The sequence below is a fragment of the Ailuropoda melanoleuca genome, chromosome 7 (assembly GCF_002007445.2).
Source record: "Ailuropoda melanoleuca isolate Jingjing chromosome 7, ASM200744v2, whole genome shotgun sequence".
Lineage (NCBI taxonomy): Eukaryota > Metazoa > Chordata > Mammalia > Carnivora > Ursidae > Ailuropoda > Ailuropoda melanoleuca.
Genome location: NC_048224.1, coordinates 135,525,091 through 135,543,041, shown reverse-complemented (window position 1 = coordinate 135,543,041; position 17,951 = coordinate 135,525,091). Strand labels below are relative to the sequence as shown.

Here is a 17,951-nt window from a genome sequence, read left to right as displayed (position 1 = left end):
GTGCAGTGATTAAATCAAGATAATGTGGTGGAAGGGGCTTCCATCAGTGCTTAGCTGAGAATAAGTTCTCAGAAGCAGCCGTGTGTTTGCTATTAGTGGTTCTGGAGGGGCTAACTGCCTTGCATTTCAGATAGGAAGGGATTGTAGAAGGCTGCCATACTCCCAGATCCTTCCAGAGAGAATGGGTCAAAAGCTCTGTCTGCACTGCTCCTTGTTCTCCAGAAACACCTATCGTGCCAGGAATGATGTCTTAGAAATCCCATCTCTGCCCTCAGCACACCCCTGTCCTCCCAGCACTAGGTGGTCCTGTCTACAGAATTCGTCCGTGCATGTAATCTGCAAGTGGCCTATGGCACATAATTTGACTTCAATTTATTTGTGTGTATCTTCGCTTCCATCTGTTCTTTCGTGTTTTTTCAATGAATACACTATTTATTGAGCATTTACCATATGTCATCCCTTGGGCATTCAGCACTGAACCAGACCCGTGGGACCTGCCTGTCCTCAGGGAGCTATACTCTACACTCCTGACCACGAGCACCTTACACTTTGGTCGCTCAGAGCATCTGCCACAACATAGGTTGCTTTAGTTGCTACACTTGCTTGACTCTCTTTCTGCTCTCATGTTGCCTTAGAAACAGGGTTCCTGGGAAGCAAAGGGGTTTGGGGGGCTTGACTGTGCACAGTGGTAATGTAGGCAAGAAATTCATGGTTCAGGCCCTCAGCTCAGCCCCACTCTTTATCTGTTGAGAAATTTTCATCTCCATTGAATGACTGGTGTGCTAACTGGTTTATATATGTGTGTTTGTTTATATATATATTACATATTTTATATACATTATATTACGTGTAAATCATATATGTAAACCAGGTTATGTGTAAATATATATATATATATATATAGTGTGTGTGTGTGTATATACATATATGTATATATGCTTAAGTAAACTTTTAAAGTACTCAAGTGCTGGGTCTTTTTTTAAAGAATTCTTGAAACAATTACTTTTTCAGGGAAAAGGATCAAATCCTTGCCTTACTCTTTGCCAAAATGTATTCTGAAAAGTAAACAGACACTTCTTGAAGCGTTTGGAATAGTGGGTTTCATCGGGATTTACTTTTTATGAGCATATCAAATATGCTTATTGAAATTCGAGACTTCTCCTCTTCCTTTCATTTGGCTAAGCCATCCCGTGGCTTACCCTCCCCATCCATCACACCCCCATCACTGACAGTTACCACTTTTTACATGATTTGTGCCTTCTAAAATTATAGTCTAAAACACGGTGGTCCTCCTAGCCAGACTTGCCCCCGTGTTGGAGGTTCCTGACCTCAGCCCCGTCAGCGGCCGCAGACCTGTAACTCAGATTTGGTGAGTGGAGAGACAGTCAGAAGCAGTTACTTACATGGCGGGGTGGAAATCTCCCGTGATCCTTTGGTTAAGCAGAGAAAAAAAAAGAAAAAAACCCTCTCATGAACGAAACAGGATCTAGGGAGCATTTTGAATGAAGAAAGAGCTTAGTGAGCCAGACGTTAGGCACGCGGGGTGTGATGTGGGAGCGTGCTGAGATACGCAGACGTCTTAGGCGGCTGGGAGGGAGTGGGGCAGGTCCGATGCATGTCCTTAAGGAAACGGACTGGATGCACAAGAACATGGGTCCATCTGGCTGCTAAGGATCCTGATCTCTAAAGCCTGGACAAGCCCCTGGAGAAATGGCCCACAGTAAAAGTTGATGGATGTGAAGACCAGAGCTTTGAGAGGAGACAGACACAGGCGTGCAGGCCGCAGACCTCAGCTGTGGCTTAGGGATGCTTCTAGCACAGCTAATGCGTGCGCCTGCTCTGTGCCGGCTCCCAGATGAGCAGATTTAGGATTGAAAATGCGTGGCGTGGGGTGGGCACCCTCGGGCAGGAATTGGCCTCTGGTTCTTGGATGCAGTGAAGATTTCCTGAGAAGGTCAAGGAATAAAACATGAGGAAAAGGATGTGTTAGGAAGGTGACCAGTGTAATGGACACGTTTCCTTCATACCAACCGCCAGGCATCCTGGCATCATTTCTTTCTTAACCCAAAGGACACATAGAATCACTGTGAGGGGCAGGACAGAGCTTTATCCACAAGCATTCAATCCATCCCCCAGAACCCAGAGCTGTGTTTTACCTGCAAGAAACAAGTGCCCTCAGCGACCACACTGGCACCCAGGAGGGGGAGGCTGGGAGTTGAATTTTCAATGCTTTGCCCTGGAAAACTGTATAAATGGCCAAGAAAGTCACAGAGAGGCTCTCACCAGTGGTGGTCCTCATTTGTCAAAAGTTTTAGAAAAGACTTCAAGGGTGCACACTTGGTTGTTTGAAATTTGTCGTTGTTATAAAAATATTCATTTTGAAAAGCTTTTGTTAAATAATTCTTGTTCACTTTTCTTTCCTTCCCTTCTTTCTTTCTGTCAATGAAATGTCTTATGTCCTTGCTAAAGGAGCTCAGGGGGAAAAAGTGGGGGGGGGACCACACTGTCTTTGGGATTATAAATGACACATTCCCAAAGAAGATGACAGACCACTGTGCAGCATGCATTTTTCCTGCCATGAAGAGTGTTGGTTTTTAATATAAATCTGTACTATAATTTGTTATGTTCTGTGATGGTTCATAACAACCTCCTGCACTTTTCAGAAAATTAATACCGTTCATTAGCATAAATCATAACCCACTTCCTCGGTCTGTGCTTGAAATTGGGGGTGCCCTGTCATCCAGGAGCTCGCTTGCTCTCTCTCTCAGTGAATTATGACCCATTAATTGTCATGGCTGGTGGGCTTCCCTGGTTAAATGAAGGATTGGATTGGAAGGACTCAGATGTGATGCTTTGTTCTTGGGCTTTAATATTTTAATGAGCCTGCAGGCTTGGCTGCTTACCGAGGGAGGAAGGAGATGGGGTTTCTGAGTGTGTTGTTAGTGTTAGCACTTGTAGATGGATGTTCATTAGAAAGCTCTTGTTTCAGTTTCTCAGAGAGACTCCCCATTAAGAAGGATCTTTCAGCAGCATGGCAAGCAAGAAGGAGAAAAGAGAGGAGGGAAGCTGTTAGCTGTAAGCGTTAAGGGGATATTGTATCAGTCGTCTTAGTTCTAAAGATTTGCTTCTAAGAATTAATTGGAGAAAATACATCTCAAGGCAGAAAAAAAGGTTTGTGGAGCAGGGACAGTAGTTGCTGTCCTTGTACTATGGGGACTCTGCTTCTTGCAGCTGAATCAATACGACGGAATTATTTCTGGTTATCTTTTATGGGTTTGTAAGACATTTCTTTTGTTCGGTGTAATAAAAAACCCATTGTCTGATCAGTGACTGACTAATTATGATAAGTAATTTGAAACATTCTTGATGAAACTTGTCTGTTAATTAACATCAACAGCAAATGGAAACTAACAGGACAACAAAGGATTAGCACACCCACTCTTCTCTGGAATTGACGCCATCTTTCTATGGCATGCCCAATAAATCCAAGCTGCCGATGGTTAAAAAAAAATAACAAACAGGTGTGAAGATCTGACTCACCACCTAGGAAAAGTTACTGTGAAGTTATACAAAGGGGTACTGATATATTACAAGCGAGGGGGTGGTAGAAAGGGGTGTCAGGAGGTTGACTGATCCTGCTGCATAGAGTAAGGAGAGTGGTTTCTTTTTTCTTTAAAGCTTAATTCCTAAATTCATCCCATGCTGAGCTGAACCAAGATACTTTTGGCAAATACAAATGTGGATTTACAAAATTGTACTTTGGAATTATTGATATTGTCTGCCTATGTTGTGATTATGGTTAATTTTTATGAACTCAATGGCTTTTTTTTTATTTTATTTTATGCTTTTTAGATTTCTACCTGGACAAGGACTGGTACTATATCCACAGATAGGAGACAAATTGGATATTATTTGCCCCAAAGTGGACTCTAAAACTGTTGGCCAGTATGAATATTATAAAGTTTATATGGTTGATAAAGACCAAGCAGACCGATGCACTATTAAGAAGGAAAATACCCCTCTTCTCAACTGTGCCAGACCAGACCAAGATGTAAAATTCACTATCAAGTTTCAAGAGTTCAGCCCTAACCTCTGGGGTCTAGAATTTCAGAAGAACAGAGATTATTACATTATATGTAAGTATAATTTTATTCATTTATCTTATATAAATTAGAATAAGCTAAATAGGTTTGTATCAATTTTTAAAATTATTATTACTGTGGCAAATAATTTGGTGAGAATCTTTGCTGAAAATTGTCCTTTTTTTTTTTAAAGAAATCTTAATTGAATGAGGGACCCTGTACCAATAGTACTTGATAATATAAATACCAAAGAGGAAAAAACCTCCTAGAGTTTTTAGTATTGCAATAAATGGATATATATGAATATACTCAGCATCTCTACTGACAAAAATATTTTTAAGGACCATTGGTGAGATCTCATAGGTATCTCTTGTGCGATGAACTTTCTCTTCATCCATCCATCCATCCATCCATCCATTCACTCATGCATTTAGTAACTTAGTATTTACCCTATGCCAGAAACTGTAAGTGCTAGGCATTCAACAGTGAACCAGGTGGTATAATGGTGCCCTTTCCTTGTGGAGTTCATGGATTCAGAAGATGGGGGATTACAGGCAAACCAGAATTACACATGGACATGTTAAAACCAGATTTAGAAGAATGAGACAAAAAACTTGGGTTTGTTCAGTGAAGTACCTTTTTCTTCCATCTACATAATAATATGACACAGTGTTGCAGGACACAGGTACTAGGTATCCTTCGGGTCATATCTGAGCTACCACTCACTTCACAAGTCTATGAAGGCAAAGGTGCGTGAATCCAAGCGCATGCCTACTAGGAGCAGACAGCATGTGGGCACAAAGGTAGGATTGTTCCAGGCCCAGAGTTTTGTCAGAGTGCAGTCTGGGTGATGACATCACTCAAGCAATGGAATATTTTTTCTTTTGCTTTGGTGTAAAACTATGCCCATACCTGGGCTGGAGTGTGCACGGGTTGTTACCACGGGCTTCGGTTTGTCAAGGAATGCAGATCCGCTCTCTTCTGGGCGCGCTGTCCCATCTTTTGGTGATCTGGTGGAAACGGCTTTCTCAGCCTTCTGGCCTCTCTTGAGAGTGCAAAGTCAGGAATTCACTGAATACTTATTTAGTACTCAGTAATACACTGTTTTTTACTACGTTAGTTATTAAAACAAAGGTGGTCATAGCTGTCTAATTATCTCCGTCCTTGCTGCAAACCTGAAACACCAGGGACTGAAAACTTGTTTTGAAGCCAACTTGACACAGATAAAGTGGCTTAGCAAGAGTTAGTACCACAGAGAAAGTGGTAAATTATAGATTTAAAGGAATAATTATCATAAAATGAAAATAAAAGCATTCTGAGGGATGAAACAAGGAGGCGGGGTGGTAAAGTGTACAAAATAACAGAGAAATCTTTGAAAATAGAAAATAGTTATTAGGTGAAATCAGTGGAGCTATCGGAAGCCTAGTGGTTCGCTTATTTATTTATTTTAAAGACCTTTTAAGCAAGACTGTTTACCAAGGACACTAATGTGTAGTGCAGGGACCTGATGAATTCCTGGGGAAGGCTGTGCCCGGCTGGGTAGGTGGCAGAGAGCACGCACAGTGCCTGAGGGGGGCGCTCTCGAGCACCCAGTGCTCCTGCAGTGTTCAGCGTCTATTCCTGGAGCTGGGTGTGCCGCCCAGACGCACCAGCTGGCTCTTCCCTGGAGATAAGCCAATAGACCCAGATTCCGTCCTCTTATTTTCATGTATGACTTCACGAAGATGGCTTTGTACAATCACCCCCCCCCCAGTGCCCTTGAGGTTTCAGGAAACGTGGGTTTAGCCCACAGTCCGAGGTCGGAGCAGGAATGCAAACGCTGCGTGCTTGATGGCGACATCTCTGTGTGCACCAGAGTGAGCATTTAGTAACCACGTGCCATCAGTATGTGGGAGGTGTGTATTCAGAAGCACGATGTAATTCACAGTTCTAGTATTAATCTATACAGTAATGGCATGTCCTATTGTTCTTTCTGTAAAAACTCATTATTAGATTCAGTAGCAGGTAGCCAAGCTCCCTTGGCCTCCAGAACTCGCCTCAGAGTGACGATTTACTGTGTAAAGCCTCGTGGTAGCCTGGGATAAAGGAATATTGCTTCAAATAGAGCTAAGGGTTTCGAGTGTGAACCAGTGAGGGGCTGTTGGAACGCTGCTGGCTGCGTGAATGTCTGGGGCTGAGAGTCTGGCCAGGAACCAGGGAGACTCTCACCAGACCCCTGAGCGATCCCGTCGCGTCACAGACATAGGAAGACACTGCAGGTACCTGGGAAAAGCCAGAAGCTCACTTCTCACGCCCACCCCCGTCCAGCAGAGCTCATTGATAGACAGCTTTCCCCAGAAAGGAGATGACAGACGAGCAGAACAGATTTTAAAATAGTTTAAAAAGTTAATGCTGACTTTCCATTGCTTCTTCAAGAATTCCAAGATTTTTAAAAGTCACTGATTTCCACATCACTCGATCACTCACATACACCCCAGAGTCACACTTGACTTAAAATAGTATTTACTCAGGATGGCATAATGGAGCCTTCTCAGATTCACAAATGTGTTTTGAACACCTCAGGTCTTCAGTTCACTTTGAGACCATTAATAGTGTTGGTTTGTTAGACGCAGCAAGTTCGGTGTGTATCCAACTCCAAATCTCCGTTGTCAGAGCACCTTCTGCACTAAGAGTATGGGTATTAACATCGTCATCAGTGAGTGCTGGTTCCTTGTCACGGGCAGGATCCAGAAAAGTGATGGTGTGGAGTAGTGCTACCCAAGGGGAACAGCCCAGTTTGCCAGTGGATGGCCCAGGTGTTGGGTAATTCCCCAGGTAGACTGATTCCAGGAATACTGGGCCCGCAGCCCAGAGACCTGGAGTCTAGTCCCATTGCCTGTGCTTAAGACGAAAGTCACTTTATCTCTTTGGATTTTGATTTTTTTCTAGAAAGTTGTTTTTATCATTGTTGTTATGGCCAGTGATGAAGGTCTGCAGTTCCAAACCATTTTTTGGTTGGATATGTACATCTCGTGCAGGATCTCTTGTCAGTGTGTCTCTTCTCCTGTTGAAATGGATGGGATCTGCTATGAATTCTTCAAAGACCTTTAATTTGATTTATAGTGTTACCAGATTTTTAGAATATAGTTATTGGACTTTGGCATTTTAGATGTAAATACTAATTTTTAATTGCAAGTGTATTTTTTTTTAAAGATTTTATTTATTTATTCGACAGAGATAGAGACAGCCAGCGAGAAAGGGAACACAAGCAGGGGGAGTGGGAGAGGAAGAAGCAGGCTCATAGCGGAGGAGCCTGATGTGGGGCTCGATCCCATAACGCCGGGATCACGCGCTGAGCCGAAGGCAGACGCTTAACCGCTGTGCCACCCAGGCACCCCTGCAAGTGTATTTTTAAACCTACCAAGTATCCACTAAATTCCCTTTGGAAATGACATGACAAAATGATACGCTTCCTCATTAGTTCTTCTCATGGATGATTATTTGCTTTGACATGTGGCAAAATGATATACGGGGGTTTTCTTAATGTTTAGAATTGACTTTTTCAAGTGACCTATTTCAGTGATTAGCCTTAGGCCTGATTTGCATCATCAAATCTCCTAATCTTAAATGATCCAAAAGTAGGGATGTTAGTGCCATTTGGTCTGAAAAAGCCCCCGTGTTCTTTGTGACATTCAGATTCTTAATTGCCTTAAAAGCGTAGTAAGCATTTTATATAACCTAGAGTTATTTTTGTCTTTAAAATCTTTTAAAGTTTATGAAATAAGTATCTGTTCTCAAGTGCCCATTTTCAAGGGAAGCTGTATCTCAGTAAACACTCCACTTAATAGGAGGAAAGCATTCCTGTGTTCTCAGCCTTCGTCCATATTTGTGTCAGTGACTTTTCTTGTAGACATTTTCTGTGCGTGGTTTACAATTTCTTTTTAGAGATGATAACCAACCGCTGAATGAGTCAGCAGTTTTGGTCTGTCGGCCCTTTGCAACATCAGCCTTATGAAGGTTGTGTAGGTCGTATCCAACCTCAGCATAGAACCTTGCAAAATACCTACAAAGAAGTTTTCATCACTCTACCAAAATTATGTGAGTCAGAGATGGATGAAAAATGAGTGTCATTGTGTTGATACTTTTTAAGTGAACAGTGGCCACAGCAGAGCTGTGTGGCAGAGAAGGCCATGGGCACAAAGCCTCTCCCGGTTTAGCTTTATGTAACTTTTACGCTATTTTACCTCAAATCCATAGCCGAGACTTGGACTTGGGGAACAGTCTGAAAGTCATGATTTCTAACAATTGTTTGATTAAAGGTTATTCTTTAATGTACACCCTCCTGTAATCACAGTGGGCCTTTCTAAGCTGCCCCTCCCTTTCTTTGCCTTGGGAAAATCTTCTTCGAGGAGCAGTGAACGAGTTTGACTGAGTCGTGATTTCCTAGGCCATTTGTTTAGTTCTCCAAAGCAATTTTTTAAAAAATCAGAGCATATGAAATTGGAAGCCTCCACAGTCAGCTTTGCTTTGCTGTTTCTTAGGCATAAACTTCACTTCTGAGCAAAATTGGAAAATCAATTAAAATGCTTGCATGTAAATATAACAAAACACTATTCTTCAAGAATCAAAACAGAGGAACAGCAGATTCCATTTCCTGCATTTTTGTTAAATATATATGTATTCTTTTTAAATTTATATTTATTTACTTAGGTTTGTTTTCCTTTTGGGTTTGTTTTCCCTTTGTGTTTTCCGATTTACTTATTTTGGGGAGTAGGTATGACAACTGGCGTAAAATATACCGGATGTATTGTAACCTTTCCCCAGCCACATAGTTGTGGGAGCTTTTGAATGTCCTTTGACGTGTAGATGTCTTTTCAGATACGTAAGAATGTGTGGCCTGTGTAATGATTTTGGGTTTTCTGTCATGAATTAATTTATATGGTAAATGTAGCAAAGGCTACATTTCCATTAAGTTTAGTGATAGGACAGTATCAGCCTGTCACTTATGTCCCTGACTTTGGGATGAGGATTTATGTTTTAGACCTTGTATAGAATTGCCAAATTCCAGCATTTAAACACATTTTATTACTAACCTACAGCTGTCATCGTCGTAATGGAATGCCCATCAGACTCGGGTGTCTCGAGGGTTATCTATACACGCCACTTGGGGCAACAGATCAGCCTGGTAGGCGGGAGTCTGGAGTCAGACAGACCCCGGTTCTTGAATGCCCTCCAACAAGTAACTTCCCCAGCCCCTGCCTTGAGCTGTTCATCTGTAAACTGGGCATGGTGTCAGTACCTGCCTTTGCAGGTCAGCATGAGTTTAAATGGGTGTTAGTGTCAAGTGCTCATTTCCAAGGTTGGCTCCTAATAAGTACAACCAAGGGGTCCCCTTGGAGCAGAGCGTGTGAGACAGGAGACCAAGGGCAAAGCGATGTCTTCCTACAAGCTAGCGGGCGGGGAAGACGTACTCACAAAGTGTAATTTATTTGCAAACCATCCATAAAATGAAACTCCAGAGAGTTTACAAGTTTCAGTAATGCTGCATAACTTAATTATAAGATCTCTGCTCTTTGTCTTCTTGGAGTGTTATAAAAGTTCTTTTGTCCTTGGGCTTCCTCTACCAAGAAACATGCATTTATATGTATCTTTTTGTTGGTGGAATTGCCCGAGCTTGTTAGCAGATCCTCTGTAAGACCCAAAAGAGACAGACCGGGAGGAGTGTTCTGTACATATAATCATTTCCCCACTTGTCATTTCACCAACCTTGCCAGAGCTTTTTCTCAGTTCCCCAGCACACAAAGGAAACACTGTATTTTTATTGATAATTTCGACAGCATCCTAATGTAGTATAAATATTCTCCTAGAGGGAAAAAGTGTGTCAGGGTCGCCTTGTCACTGAGACTAGCTGGGAAAGAACGTTTCATTAGTCTGATAATTAGAAGTGTTGTTTCTATTATTTTTCAACGTAATGTGAAATCCTCCTCTGACTGTACTGAAGGCTCTTTCAGAGTGTATCAGTGAGACTCCTGGTTGAATTCCATATGAATAAAGCTTTACATTCTCTACACTTAAGTTACAAAGTCTCAGCTTCTACTTAACTGGAGATTATACTGAGAAACTTCTGGCTCCGTTCACATCCAGTGGTGTCATCTGGGCGGGAGTGAGAGTCCTGTGAACACTCTTCCTTATTCCCAAAAGTCACTAAGGAAAGAATAAGATGACTGATTCTTAAAGCGATGGGAAGACGAAGGAGGGGAAAGACTAAAAACCCTATGTACAAAATAAGAGCAGAACAGGAGCAGATGAGAAATGAAGATTACTTGGAAAAAAAGGAATTCTTTACGAATCGCCCAGAGTAAGTAAGACTTCCTTTACAGTTTCATAAAATACATGTTAATATCTCTAGTGCATATATTTATAGCTTTTTCAAAGTTCACTTAGCCTTATAAATAATCGAACAATAGTAGAGAATGAGCGAGAGATAGTTTCTTTCTTAATAGACTTTAAATATTCACCTTGAAGATCAAAACTTAAAGCAAAATAAAGCACTTGAAAAAAATAGCCAAGAGGCATAGACAGACATAAAAAGATCACGTTGAGAAAACTTATTTGTGTAGTTCTTAAGATTCACACATTTGTTCCTAAAATTCTGAGCTCCAAGGCTAGGTGTTTGATCACTTTAAAAAAGAAGTGTTGTGGCCTCACACACTCGGTGTCACTTTGCAGTCTCCAAAACAGGTGGCAGAGAAATTTTTATCACTGTGAGAAAACAGAAACTTAGAAAGTCTGAGTAGTTCCTCAGACAGTAGTTCAGGCAGCCATGAAATGCAAGAGTCAAGGCTCCAGCCAGGGCTCGGGGGCCCTCAGACCAGCATCTTCAGCTCGTGACGGTGCCCCTGGGTCACGGAGCATACAGCTGCATACCTAGTGAGGTGAAAGGTCGTATACATACGTGTTCCATCCCATGCATGGTGTAGTAAAGGATGTGTGCATATGTGTGTGCAGTGACATACACAGTAACAGTAAAGACTGTTATGTGTATACACAGCACATATGTCGCAGTACAAAGCTCACATGCTTCGGACACCTAATGATCACTGTGCTTGTCCAAACGTGTTGGGCCTGCGCCCTGTTTTATATCGTGTAGCCTAGAACTGACTTCAGTTGTAGGCCCCAGAGCTGAATTCAGAAAATCCTTCGGGAACAGGAGGACGGGAGAAACGATCAACGGGGAAAGAGGATTGTAATAGCAGTGTATCAGATCTTTCACATTTCCTCTTTATTTTTAGATCTTTCCATCGATTCCATGTCTTAATAAGACTATGCTACTGTGTGTTTTTAAAAAGTTAACAAGTCCTTCGAGCCCCTCAATGGAAAGTTGCTAAGTAGTAAAATTATAAAAATTTTAAATTTTTCAAATACAAACTAAGGCAATAAGACTTCAGATTTCCATAATCAAATATAAGTGCTGGGGTTGAGATGGATGGGTGGATGGATGGACGGACAGATGGGTGGGCAGATGGATGGGTAGACGGATGGATGGGTGGGCAGATGGATGGATGGACGGACGGATGGATGGACGGACGGATGGATGGACGGATGGGCAGATGGGCAGGCAGCACTTTCTGGCATGAGCATAATTGATGACATTACAGGGGGAACCAGGCTATGTGTTCCTAACAAGAGTTCTGCTTTGAAAATGGCTTTTTCATTAGTGAAGTAGGCCGGTTTCATTGTACCTGATGTTCCACCAGGAGGTGAAGGTATTCGTTTATTGAAGCAAACACGTGGAAAATTGCTCTGGATTCCTAGAGTATAGAACATGTCCCCTGAATGGAATAAGGTTCATGTGTAGGGCACATTCAGACAGGACACTTTATTGGGGTTACCACTGGTCTCTGGATGGTCAAAGCAAATAACATCACGTCCATCTAAACTCTTCTGCCATGGAGAGTGGCGCATTTTCTCCTCTGCAGTGTTATATGCGAAACTGTCAGCAAACATTAATTCAGTCGCTAGTGGAGTCTTACCACCCAGAGATGAACTCTGCCTTGATGGATATTTTCCACTTCAGTGCTGCAGACGCCCAATTACTGGGCCATTAATATCATTGTATGCGATTAGTGACAGTAGAATGAGCAAAAAGTTGTGGGATGGGCGCCCTCCCCGCCATGAACTTTTTACTCCGACCCTTTGCTATCTAGACATTTCCATATCTCTGCACAGATATTTTAATGATCAAGACTGTTAGAAAGCTGGGAGTGGGCAGTGGATGGTGTGCTAGAAATAATTCACTCAAACACATGCTTCTTCAGGTTCAGAATGTTTCCATGAGATATTATCACGGTCTCTTGACTGGGAAGTCTCAGTTTTACAAATCTGAATGCTTACGTAAGGCTAATATAGACAATAGGGAATAATATTTTATCTTTAGAACTCTTACATCATTCTTGCCGTGATTTTTTTTTTTTTAACATGAGTTTGGTCATTGTATCGAAGTGGTCATCTGGCCACCTATTTTTAAAACATAATTCCTTTTAGTAGATTTTGGCCCATATTAAGGTTGACTCTCATGCAGAAAGGTAATTGTTCTTTTATTGTTGACTATCGCATGGTCAGGATGTTAATTTTTTTTTTGAATTGCTGTGACAGTAAGATAAATTCCCTTAAAGCATACCAGATGAAAACTTTTTTTTAAATGAGATCTTATTGAATTTTTTTTTCTTACCTAATGAAAGATTCACCTGCATAAATCATCCTAACTTTTAGCCATAAAATCTTAGAAAGGGATGTTTTCCCTCAACAGAATTCCTTAGAAATCAAGACACTAAGGCGTTGCAAGCAATATTTTCAGGGGAAATCGAGTAAACCACTCCATAATTAATCTCGTGGTTAGCGGGCCTCTAGTGAAAGAAAAGAGGGACTGGTCATTTATTGCTAGGACTGTTTGATCTTTCTCAGAAAAATGTCACTGCCCTGCTGGAGCCTGGAGGGTATGTCTTTCGTTGACACATAACCCGTGTGCGCACGCGCACGCACGCGCACAGTCACTGCTTTTCCCCGCATCCTTTTCAGTCTGGATGTCTGACTCTTCAGGACTATGTTATCTAAAAGTAACTATGGCTCTTAGCATCTTTAATGATTGTCACGAACTGGATCTCTGTATACAGTTCTTGATGGTGAAAAGATTTCATGAGTAAGCGGGGATAGGATTTTGTATGCTCTGGATGTGGTGACTGTTGTTGCTCTTCTCCCAGTAGGTTGGCCTCCCTCGATACTGGGCTGGGCCAAGTCTCGTGGGATCTATGACATAGGAGATGCAATGAATACAGTGGGAGTGCTACATAGTATCCTGTTGGCTCCGTCTCCTTCCCCCCGAACTACTGTAAGGTGGCAACGTAGCAGAAGTCATTAAATCTTTTAGTAAATGCACAGACAGTTGACTGAACTGTTTGAAGGCTGTTACACCTCCTGTTATTTCTGAGCTGTCGATAGATATCCTGTCATTGTTCATGATGAACCTTTGAAACTGAGGAAATGAAATTACACTGTTTTATTCAAGAGCATCCGTTTATACGTGATACCTGGTATCTTTACTCACATTTTAATGCTGGGATGCAACAGGGAAGGCCTAAATTGTGACTCCATTTTTAAATTCTTTTCTCCAAATTGTTCTGTCTAGCAGAGAAACTAATTAATTGTGCTGTGTAGAAGTCACTGGGGCTAAGTTATTAATTCTTAATGCATGATTTACTGCTTTAAAATTTCAAAACACAACCATAGTGATGTGGTTCTAATTCAAGTGATTCTTCTTATCATACTGGGACAGTGTTTCCTTGGGTGAGAAACACACACATCCTACCTCACCAGCCCCTTATACAGTGTTTAAACTGTGACCTATCCCCACACGCTAAACTCAGTTTGTCAGATGCCAGCGAGCACTAGCTCATCAAGTAGAGACTAAAACAAAACAAAAACAAAACCTTTTTGTGGATCTATATTTGACTTTGAAAATATCTTCCTTTGTATTTTTCCTTTTTTAAATTGAGGCCATTTTAAGAAGTATTTATATAGCAAAGGTAAGGCATATTTGGTTATTATGGGACAAAATGCCATGTGCTTTGAAATAATGCTGAATTTTTTTTTGAACATCCTGACGAACAAAAATAATGAGGCCCTTGGAAACTCAAGATGACACATCCCTTGTCTCTCACACTGTAAACCCACAAAGAAGAGCACATAAAAAGAAGTTAGAAGAAGTGAATTTTTCCTCCTCCTTTGGCACATCATACAGCTGTTTCTGTCTCAGAAGTTTTTATTAATTACAGAAAAAGGCGTTTATTTTTGGCATTCTGTGAACATGACCATCTCCATGTTTGGGGTTTTTCTCCTCAGTCAGTATGTGAAAGGATACTCCTGACCCTCGAGGCATTCAACTCTGCATTGAGATCTGGAGACTGAGTCCCTGTTTCCATAGTTCACATTGTGAATCTGAATTAATTTCAGGGGGTTAAGTAGATAGATCTTAGTTTCCTGGGTTGTATGTTCACAGTAACTGATTACATTTTCATCAGGCTCCTTGTTTTCCAACTTACAGATCTCATTCCACCTTTTTTTTTTCCCTTTAGACACTCAGAGAGTTGCTAGCCCCGGTGGAAGGCGGTAACCTATTTTGTGTGCCATGTTTATTTGAATCTCACTTTCCATGTGTCTCACTTGATTCTGCTGTTTTTAGTTCCTTGGTTTGTCAGGTGACAGGCTTCGGGTTCTTCTGAGTCTGTGTTGAACTTAAGGAGAGAGACCGAGGCGTAGGAAGACTGGGCTGAAGAAATCAAAATTTAGGAGGGTCAGCATATCATAACGTGGTGGAAGAGAATAGTACAGGGAAGATGATACTGATAGAGAATTGTCATAAAATGCTATTTGTGTCATAGTCAAATAAGAGCAAATATGTCTATGTAGCGTTATATAAATTATGGTTTTTATTCTTATCAGACAACTGAACTCCGTGGTTTTACTGACCCTATATGCTTATACCTGTCTCTCTTTGGTTGACTGCTTTGATGAAGTAGATAAAAATATTTGCTTTCGAGTGTCTGTCAATCACCCTTGCCACCCGCCCCCTTCCCCACCTCATCCCAACAAGCTACACTTTAAAACAGTTTGAAATACCCTCCGGAGTAGGAGTGTGTTTTTCATTCTCTCCAGCATAACCAAGAATTTTCCTTCATAGCTTCATAGTGAAGCTATATATTATCCTGGAGAATTTTTTTGTGCTGCTCTCATTCCTGACCTCTTTGTGAGTGAGGCCCATATATCCGCACAAACCCAGCAGCGAATTCTCCATCTGATTAGCACAGTGTTCCCAATGTGATAGACTGAAAACAGCCTGAATCCAAAGCTGCTGCATAGCCCCCCAGGGTGCGGGGCAATAACAATCAGAGGAAGCCTTGTGAAAATGCACGATGACTTCCTCTCTGTGGGCACAGTCTAGAAAACACAGCCAGAAAAGATTCTTGCCCTTTTAGTCCATTTTATTCACTGGTTCTCTTTTCCCTACTCCGGTAACCAGCGTAGGATTGCCCGTGAGTCAGAACTGTAGCTAAGTTTAAGTCCGTGTGCAAATTCACGGGAAACCAGATGTTGGCTGGTGCAGTTTTCAGATGTGAAGAACTCTTAGGCAGTGTGAACTCAGGGTACTTTTTTGCTGAGCACTGATCTCCACTCACTGAAAATCAGGCCCCAGGGGAGCAATCTAGTGATTTCAGTATACTTATGACATGCAATTAGATCCCCAAAGCAGAAGCTTTTAAAAGCACGCCGTAAAATGCCCATGTATCTTTATTAAACCTATTTTCTAACTGGATGGAGTAACTTTTCTAGTAATTTTTAATTTTATCAAGTCTGTTTTTTTTCTCTAGGCCAAGGGGAAAAAAATGTCTGGGCACTAAAAGCTTAGGTATAAGAGTGTTATTTTTTCTGTCTCTAAATGATTAAATGCAATTTCATCCATTTAGTAATACTGTAATTGTGGCAGCATTAGCTAATGCCGGTAGAGAGACACAAAGAAAAACTAAGTATAATGAGATAACAATTTATTTTTACTCTTTCTCTAAGTTAAAAATTCCTAATACATTCAAATCAACAATAAAAATATTGCAACATTGTCTCCTGAAATGGAAGTCGATTTTTATCCCCAAGCATAGAAATTTCTTGTTGCTTTTCAAAGTCAGCTGCTAAGCCTGTTTTTAAAGCTTCTTGGTGACTGGGTGTTATGGCGGATATCAGAATATTAATCTTGTGGCTTTATTTCAAAGCTCACTGCCATAAGGAGGTGCAGTCAGGACGGGACACTTGTCAGGGTCCTTGCTCAAGGCAGGGACAGGGGGACCTCAACAATGAGAACCACACTCCCTACACTCCCTGATGAGGAGGTATGGGAGGAAGAGTGAGGTTAATTTTCATTATGGCATCAAAAATAAAATAAGTTCAAGTCCCTCCGAATTATTTTAGACTTGCTCTGAAGTTTGCTTTCTGAAGTTTCAGTTGGTTGCTGACATCTGAAAACCGGGTTTTCTGTGACCGCTCAAGTCCTTTCTAACAGAGGGCAGGCAAAAATCTTTTCATGGCCAAACATCTTGCCGTATTATATAGTTTATCCCCTTCTTAAACAACCAGGTATTGGGGATGCCATGTGAACATTAGTAATGGATTTTTCAATATCTTCCAGTAACCTTTGCTGCTCCCAAGTTGACTTAAAGGGGACCGAAGCAGAGTCTGGAATGCACATCACAGCATTCTGCCTCCTGGCCCACCCTCCCCCATCCCCCTAACCCCCACTCCCCTCCCAACGAGCAGTGGCCTCTGGTGTCCAAGAACCCCAAGAACCATGCAAAGGCACAAGCTTCCATTTCCCTCTGTGCAACTCAGGGCCTGAAGGCTCCCCCCCACAAGGAATGAAAAAGTTTCAACTGTTCATTCTCCTGCTGCACAATTTTCCACCTCCCATCTTGGAGTCTGTGGCTGCTAAATTATAGACGGCAATGTAATTTGAATACTTTGAGTTCTTTACATTGGGGGGTTATTTGGACAACATTTGGGGTGAACCAGAAGGAGCTCTGTATGAAAGCATTGATATTCAGAAAGGGCGTTGACCACAAATTAAAATCAAAAGAAAAAAAAAATCACCCAAATGACACCCATCCCTGTGCTTGCTTCCAAACTGACAAAGCAGCAGCAGTCAGCACTGTTGAATTCTGTTCCCAGGTGAGGCTTTTTTACCTTGTCTTACCCGCTCTGGTATTCACTCCTTTATTTTTTTCCTTTTAGATCTGAGTCTTTGACCTTATTACCTCAAGGTTAAGACAAACAACCTCTGTACCCTCCCCCTCTTCTGTGCACGACCCTTCAGATCTTATTTTTAACGTATTTGTTGAGCTGTTAACCAGAAAAAGTCATTTACGTGTGCATTTGGGTGCGATTTTGCATGTGGGCACATTTATGTGCATATGACTTAGAAAACATGGAGATTCCATTTGAATTAAGTAAACTTTTGAAGCCAACGGCCAAATGAAGATCTCAGCTTTTTGCGTTTTTCTACATGAGAACATATCCTAATTTTTGAGAAAGATCAACTGAGAAAACTTTAAATAACTAAGTGAAGATTATAGCACTGTTCTGTAATGGCCCCAAAATGGTGCCTGGTTATAGATACCCACGCCGTTTTAGGCCTTTAGGGAGAAAGGACACTTCGAAATTTAGGAACCTGTCTAGAGGAGGAAGAAGGGAAAGCAGATGGAGAAATGGAGAGGAAAAGAAGATATTTTTTATTACATTCACAGAGGCATACAAAGTTTGTAGGTGTTTGTTTTAACTCCTCTGCCAGGT

General features: G+C 41.5%; 1 protein-coding gene across 1 annotated transcript in view; it reads left to right on the top strand.

The window, feature by feature from the left end:
• EFNB2 (ephrin B2) overlaps positions 1 to 17,951 on the top strand; it is a 43,588-nt gene that overhangs the window by 18,502 nt on the left and 7,135 nt on the right. The window contains exon 2 of the mRNA XM_002915861.4: positions 3,853 to 4,136. Coding sequence (XP_002915907.1) covers positions 3,853 to 4,136 — 284 coding nt within the window. The remainder of the gene's footprint in view (positions 1 to 3,852; positions 4,137 to 17,951) is intronic.